This window comes from Camelina sativa, chromosome 17 (genome assembly GCF_000633955.1).
Source record: "Camelina sativa cultivar DH55 chromosome 17, Cs, whole genome shotgun sequence".
In the NCBI taxonomy this organism is placed as follows: domain Eukaryota; kingdom Viridiplantae; phylum Streptophyta; class Magnoliopsida; order Brassicales; family Brassicaceae; genus Camelina; species Camelina sativa.
The window spans coordinates 24,063,609-24,071,125 of record NC_025701.1 but is presented as its reverse complement, the minus strand read 5'-3'; the positions used below and the strand labels follow the sequence as shown (position 1 = coordinate 24,071,125).

The following is a 7,517-nucleotide window of genomic DNA, read 5'->3' as shown; positions in this document are numbered from 1 at the left end:
TTCTCGATATGCTTTGTACGCTCATGGAAGACAGGGTTTGTGGCGATGTATATTGCTGATTTGCTATCACAACAAAGACGCATTGGTTGAGCATGAGAGACACCAAGATCCTGTAGAACACGTTTCAGCCACAAAAGCTCTTTGGTGATGTATGCCATGGCGCGATACTCTGCCTCCGTAGATGACATGCTCACAGTATCTTGCTTTTTGGCTTTCCATGAGATTGGTGACTCTCCAAGTTGAACAAAATACCCAGAAACTGAACGTCTTGAGTTTTTACAGGTCGACCAATCAGAATCACACCATCCTGTAATCTGGAAATTGTTTTGTGCTTTTAAAAGAATACCTTGGCCAGCAGTCCCTTTTAAGTAACACACTGCTCGTAAAGCTGCTTGCCAATGGTCCTCCCTTGGAGTCTTCATATATTGTGCTAGGACATGTACACAATAAGACAAATCTGGTCGTGTAGACACCAAATAGATCAGTTTCCCAATTAGACGTCGATACGGTTCTGGATCCAGAAGCAAAGGTGAAGTGGAACGAGAGAGATTGTGGTTTTGCTCTAGCGGAAACATGACGGGTTTGCATCCCAACAAGCCTGCAGCGTGGACAATATCTAAAGCATATTTCCTTTGGTTTAAGTAAAATCCCTTTGAACTTCTGGCAACCTCAATTCCCAAAAAATATTTCAGAGCACCGAGATCTTTCATCTTGAAACAAGAAGCCAAATATTCTTTGAAGATATGCATAGCTTTATCTGAGTTGCTAGTAACGATCATATCATCAACATATATCAAAATATGTATTCATATCCCACCTTTATCAAAAACAAACAAAGAGTAGTCTGAGAGAGATTGTTCGAACCCGTATTCGCGCAAAGCCGTCGTCAACTTTTCAAACCAACATCGAGGTGCTTGTTTCAACCCATATAAAGACTTGCGCAATCTACAAACTTTCTTCTCATCACTCGCAAAATAACCAGGTGGGGGCTTCATGTAAACTTCTTCGGTTAGATCCCCATGGAGAAAAGCATTATGCACATCCATTTGGTGTACAGACCAATTATTTCCTGCAGCCACTTTCAAGAACATACGGACTGTTTGCATTCGGGCAACCGGAGCAAAGGTTTCACCATAGTCTTTACCTTCAACTTGGCTGTTTCCTAGAGCGACCAATCTCGCCTTGTATCGCTCAATGGAGCCATCAGAATTGTGTTTAATCTTGTAAACCCACTTCGAACCAATCGCTTTCTTTCCAGGAGGTAAATCTTCAATGGTCCAAGTATTATTCTCCTCAAGAGAAGCTATTTCCGAACCCATAGCTTTGTTCCATACTTTACTCTTAACCGCTTGTTGAAACGTCTTTGGCTCAACACCATCTGTGATTGCAACCAGATATGCCCGATGTGTAGCTGAAAAACGTTTACAGCTCACATAATTTTCAATTGGATACAAAGATTTAGAATTACCCAGTAAGCTTGTCTGAGCCGTATAAGTCTTATAATCTCTCAATTTGACTGGCGGATTGTGTGGCCGTTGGCTGCGGCGGAGTGGAACAACCTCCGGAATCTGGATTTCTTCTTCTTCGTTTTGAGGAACCGGTGATGAGGACGTAGATGTGTCAGATGATGAAATCGGAGAAGCAGATCGAGAAGTCGAGTTTGGTGGTGAATTCGGAGATGTGGGCTCTATTTCGATGTCAACATTCTCCGTTGGTGAAGTTGGAATTGTGGTGTCGTGACTAGCATTTGGACTTGACAAATTAGGCGCATCTCTAGAAACCACATCAATTGGGCTTTGTTCAACAATTGGGCCTATTTGATTTAGTGAGCTTAAGTCACGTATCTCTTCTTCTTCGTTTAGATAAGAAGCTCCGATTCTTGGCACCAAAAAAGTTTCAGCTTTTTCTTCTTCCTCAAGCGCAAACGGAAATTCGTTTTCGCTAAACACGACATCACGTGAGACAAGAAAATGCCCAACTTAAACTTGATCATGTCCTCATCTTCACATCTCGGTTTTGGTCGGTATTCATCACAGTGTTATACTCCACCGTTGAGTCATCTTGGTTTCGGTTTTTCTTGTCGTTGATGTCACAACACAAGAGTTGTGTGTGACACAAGGATTCCTTCAAATCCTTCAAGTCGTGTTCTTGTTTGTCAGGTTTGTCGGGTTCGTCGGGTTTGTCAGGTTTGTCGGATTCGTCCGGTTCGTCGGTTCGTCGGGTTCATCGGGTTCGTCGGGTTCGTCAGGTTCGTTAGGTTTGTCGGGTTCGTTAGGTTTGTCGGGTTCGTCGGGTTCTAACAGAACGTAAGATGGCAAAAATTTCTTCATGTTCATCTTCTTGCTTTCCACTATCGCATCTTTTCATCATCGGATCTAGGCACCATCTTCATCGTTGTCATCTTCATCACCGACGTTCATCATAATCGATCCACAAGGATCGACCCGCTCTGATACCATGAAAAGATCAGAGAGGAAGAAGGGTTTGAAAGGACTTCTGTGTGTTCTTATTGAGAAATGATTCACTTACATATATACAGAAGAACATATCTTCGATCCTAAATGCTATGATACTCTCGAATATACATAAGTGAGGAAAGGAAACTAACTAATCCAATCCCTAAACATACGTGAGTGATTAATATTCCAATACTTTCAAACTCAAGAAAACATAGGTTTGTCTTCTTTGAATTTCTTACAAGTTAATGTTTTTACTTTGCTTGTCTTTTATGGGTTTAGCTTTGATCTCTTTGCTTTGCTACATATATATATATATATATATATATATGCCCAAAGATCTGACCTTTGTGTCTTAAGATTCTTGAAAAGCTATGTGAAGCTTTCTTGAATTTGCAAAGGAAGCTATTTTTTTTGTTTGTCTTGTGTGTTCTTGAAATTTTAGGTTAGCTTCAGCTTTTCGAATCCTGTGAGGTACAGAAGTTTAAGTTAGTATTGTTATCTAAAGACTGATTTCTTGAAAATAATTGTGGGAATATCAAGAATTTGTGTAAAATAAAGGAAAAATAAAATAAAATTAATTAGTTCCACCTAACGTTTCTAATTGTTTCTTCGTCTTCACATTTCCATAATTCTTTAATTTAGGTCGCTTTGGTATAATCACAAACTATAACTTTGTTAAATTTGAGACCTTTATGTTAAGATTCTTACTCATAACGTTTTGTTTCATGTTGTTGTAGCGCTGATCTGAAGTAGAAGCTTTGGTACTATTCAGAGAAATGTCGTTTCGTAGCATTGTTCGTGATGTTAGAGATAGTATAGGGAGCTTTTCGAGACGTAGTTTCGAAGCTAAAGTGTCTAATGGGATTCATGAGAAGAGTAAATCTCACGGTGCATCGGTTGAGACACTTAATAAAGATCTTGTTGTAATCAAGAACACTCGTTGGGCTAATTTGCCAGCTGAACTGCTACGAGATGTGATGAGAAAGTTGGATGAAAGCGAGAGCACGTGGCCTGCTCGTAAACAAGTTGTTGCTTGTGCTGGTGTCTGCAAAATGTGGAGATTAATGTGTAAAGAGATTGTGAAAAGTCCTGAGTTCTCCGGCAAACTCACGTTTCCTGTTTCGTTGAAACAGGTTCGAGGTTTTGTTATTCGTTACTTCGTTTGGACATTATCTTGGTTATTTTGAGGATTTTTTTATTTGTGCAGCCGGGGCCTAGGGAGGGAACCATACAATGTTTTATCAAAAGGGACAAGTCTAATATGACTTACCATCTTTACCTTTCTCTTAGTCCTGGTTAGTCATTCGTTTACTAAACCTCTTCTTCAGTAAACTCTGTTTGGTCATTGGACTCAAAATGTAGTAGAAGACATGTCTTAGTTACGATTAAATTCTATACTTATCAAGTTCTTGAAGATAACGGAAAACTCAAATTTTCTATGTTAATTAGTTTTGTGACTCTTGATATATATATGTACTAGTGGCTCATTTTACTAATGTTTGTACAGCCTTACTTGTTGAAAGTGGAAAGTTTCTTCTCTCGGCAAAGCGCACACGGAGAACTACATTCACAGAGTATGTGATATCAATGGATGCTGACAACATTTCAAGCTCAAGTAGCACTTACATTGCCAAACTGAGGTAAGGAAAATTAATAACATTATGAAAAAGAAAGTTTAGTCGTTCCAAAACATGATTGAGTTCTTAATTAATTCTTACAAACATTGTTTTACTTCATTTTCAGGTCTAACTTTCTTGGGACAAAATTCATAATATACGACACAGCGCCTGCGAACAACGGTTGCCAAATACTGTCACCACCAAACCGGAGTCGTAGGTTCAACTCCAAGAAAGTCTCACCCAAAGTCCCCTCTGGAAATTACAACGTCGCTCAGGTTACATATGAGCTGAACCTGCTTGGAACCCGTGGACCGCGCAAGATGCATTGCACTATGCACTCTATCCCCTCCTTGGCTCTAGAAACCGGCGGCATTGTCCCTGGCCAACCTGAGGTTCTGCAACGTTCCCTTGATGAAGCTTTCCGCAGCATCGGTTCCTCAAAGATACTCGACTTCTCAGGAGATTTCAGCAGCGCCCGGTTCTCAGACATTGTTGTACCGCAAGAAGAAGAAGGAAAGGAGGGACCTTTGTTGCTAAGAAACAAACCGCCAAGGTGGCACCCACAGTTGCAATGCTGGTGCCTTAACTTCAGAGGGAGAGTGACAATTGCCTCGGTAAAGAACTTCCAGTTGGTATCCGCCGCAACGGTTCAGCCCTGTTCTGGTAGTGATGCGACTAAAACATTGACCACGAGACCATCAGCACCAGCACAGCAGCCAGGGCCATCAGATCATGAGAAGATCATACTACAGTTTGGGAAAGTGGGCAAGGACATGTTCACTATGGACTATCGCTATCCTCTCTCTGCCTTTCAAGCCTTTGCTATTTACTTGAGCAGCTTCGACACTAAATTGGCATGTGAATAAATAAGTAGAAAGACACCAATGCTCCACAACATAAGATGGGGTTAGTTTATATATATATAGGAACCGTTTGGATCTATACCATATTGATTATGCTAAGGCTTGTTTGGTTTTGTTTATCGGATCTGGTGTGCTAGTGAATTTGAACGTTATGGTTGTTATTAATTGTTATCTTTAAAAATGAAGTTGGCGACAATGCATAGGACTAGCACCATTAGTTAATGAACTTTTAAAAACAGTTCTCATGTCAACAAACAAGCACCGTGCACGTTGAGGCAGAGAACTAAGTGTTCCTAAACGTGAAATGTTATTAAAAAAAAAAAAAAAAGAATTTAAACCGACTGGTTCAATTCATAAAGCTTAAGAATTTTAAAATTCAAAAAAAAAAAAAAATGTTATTGCGTAACAATAAAACTTCGAGGTCGCCCTAAATTCTCTCCCAAAGACCAGCCGCCGCGAGAAAAAAAAAATTTCTTCGATCTGCCCTCTCCGGCTGCCGGGCTTCATGCCGGAGCTGTGGGAGGGTTTAGTTTTTCGTCTTGCTTCTTAATCTTTGTTTTCTTTGGTTATCTCTGTTGTTTTCGCTGTTGTAACTCTTCTGTTGTCAAGATCCCCTTTGAAGCGAAGATCGATTGAAGAAGGGGAAGCCATCGGCAGCAAGATTTGGTTGTGGTAGAGACAATCCGTTTGTTAATGGGTTAGTCTAGGTTGTGGCTCGGTTCTGGTGGTTCTCTTGTGGCTGATGGGTTGAAGGAGACGAACGTATGTCGTTTCCTGTTCTGGTATGGTACTTCTCTCGTTTCTCTCTTCTTTGGACTGCGGGTTTTTCAACAAGGTGGTGTTGTTTGTGTTAGTGTGGCTACATCCGCTGGTTTCAGGTTGCAAAGAGAAGTTTATGGTTTGTGTCTTCTCTCAAACTTGCCTTCTCTGTTGGTTGGTACTCAATCCTTAGTTCTTCCGCTCTATTAGGTCTCCTGGTTAGTCAGTGTTTGCGCTATATGCTAGGTTTCGTTCTTTCTGCTTGTCAACCGGATGGTATTTTGTTGCTAGCCATCTACTAGCTCACTTCGGCGGCTCTTTTGAGTTGTGGTTTTGGGTTTTAGGCATAGTAGTGGAATCGTCTTTCAGCTGTTCTCTTGCGAGGAGGTCACCAGTTTTGATTCTGTAGATGGTTAAAGCTGTTGTCTCAGGTTGAATCTCAAGGTTTCTTCTTTGTCCCTAGTTTGGCTCGCCTTCTCTTAACTTGTTTTGTGCGACTGGATGGTTGTGGCTTCTGTTTCTCTGATGTCGTTCGAGCTTGCTTTCGTTCCTGCCGGTGCTGATGATGGTTTGTCGACGGTGTGCTATCAAGGTTTATAGCACTTCCGGTCTTATTGGTACTCTCCGGCTCTTACAGGTTCTATTGGAAAGCTTGTGAGCTTCTTTCTGATTCAGCTGGGCAGTTTTAGATCTTTGGTTTTTGTTTATGCCTTAGTAATCTGTTTTTCTAGGTTGTTTAGTCTTTGTACCTTTGTTTCCGGAAGTGTGTAACTTGCCGGCTTAAGCTTCCCTTGTTTGGGCTTAGTGCTTCCCTTGTTTGGGATTAGTCTTAGGTGATTTCTTTGTTTTCACCTTTTTGTATTTAACAGATGTAATCTGTTCAATGATAATATAAACCTAGATGACAAAAAAAAAAAAAACAATAAAACTTTTCATAACAAGATAGTAGAAAATATAGCAAAACAATGCTAATTTATTCTCAAAAAAAAAAAAAAATTCTTTCATACAACTTTTTAACAAATTGAAATTATTGTATAAAAATAGTTCTGTAAAAGACAAAAACATACGTCGCCCTCCATTCAATTTAGGAACACTTAGTTCTTTTATTTGTAACCATAAACTGCAAATTAAGTGGTTTAAAAAACAAAGGTGAAAGTGAATTTACTAGAAATAGGAGAAAAGAAGAGAGACTAACGAACATTTAAACATGCTACAAATCCCTTTCTCCAATTGATTCTCATCACCACTTTCTTCCTAAGGTAGATTAATCTCTTGAAGCCAAGTTTTCATCTATTTTCCAAAAATGCCAGAGACAGAATATTCGTTTGGAAGGTCATTACTTAGTTTGCGTCGTGACCAAGCGCACCTAATGGATCCAACAGCCTTCCCCGAGCCTATGAGTATGGAGGTCGAGTTAGATTCTTTTCAAAGACAAGTAGCGGAAAAATTCATCGATCTTAATGCCTCTGCGGCTGATGATGAGATCCTCTCACTTGAATGGATAGGGAAACTTCTTGATTCTTTTCTTGGTTGCCAAGAAGATTTCCGAGTTATAATATTCAACCACAAGTCTGAGCTCCTTAAACAGCCAATGGACCGATTGATAGAAGACTACTTCGAAAGGAGTGTCAAGGCTCTTGATGTATGCAATGCCATCCGTGATGGTATCGAGCAAATCCGACAATGGAAGCAACTGATTGAAATCGTCATATCCGCTTTGGACACTAGCCAAAGACAACAACTTGGCGAAGGAGGAATCCACCGTGCAAAGAAAGCTTTGATTGATTTAGCTATCGGAATGCTAGACGAGAAAGATC

General features: G+C 40.3%; 1 protein-coding gene across 2 annotated transcripts; it reads left to right on the top strand.

The window, feature by feature from the left end:
* LOC104757920 (tubby-like F-box protein 5) lies at positions 2,649 to 5,120 on the top strand. Of its 2 annotated transcripts, none has more exons than XM_010480713.2 (4): positions 2,649 to 2,674; positions 3,667 to 3,754; positions 3,967 to 4,099; positions 4,203 to 5,120. In XM_010480713.2, the coding sequence occupies exons 2-4, from the start codon at positions 3,721 to 3,723 to the stop codon at positions 4,942 to 4,944; spliced, it is 909 nt and encodes a 302-aa protein (XP_010479015.1). In that variant the 5' UTR covers positions 2,649 to 2,674; positions 3,667 to 3,720; the 3' UTR covers positions 4,945 to 5,120. The 2 variants fall into 2 exon arrangements, with proteins under 2 accessions (XP_010479015.1, XP_019094787.1); XM_019239242.1 differs by lacking the exon at positions 2,649 to 2,674 and adding an exon at positions 3,203 to 3,592.

What these genes read in the sequence shown, in the direction of transcription:
- LOC104757920 (XM_019239242.1), top strand. Translation starts at nt 3,236, where the DNA reads ATGTCGTTTCGTAGCATTGTTCGTGATGTTAGAGATAGTATAGGGAGC. An exon ending in TTCCTGTTTCGTTGAAACAG is followed by an intron (nt 3,593 to 3,666) that starts GTTCGAGGTTTT and finishes TTATTTGTGCAG; the next exon opens with CCGGGGCCTAGGGAGGGAAC. An exon ending in TTACCTTTCTCTTAGTCCTG is followed by an intron (nt 3,755 to 3,966) that starts GTTAGTCATTCG and finishes ATGTTTGTACAG; the next exon opens with CCTTACTTGTTGAAAGTGGA.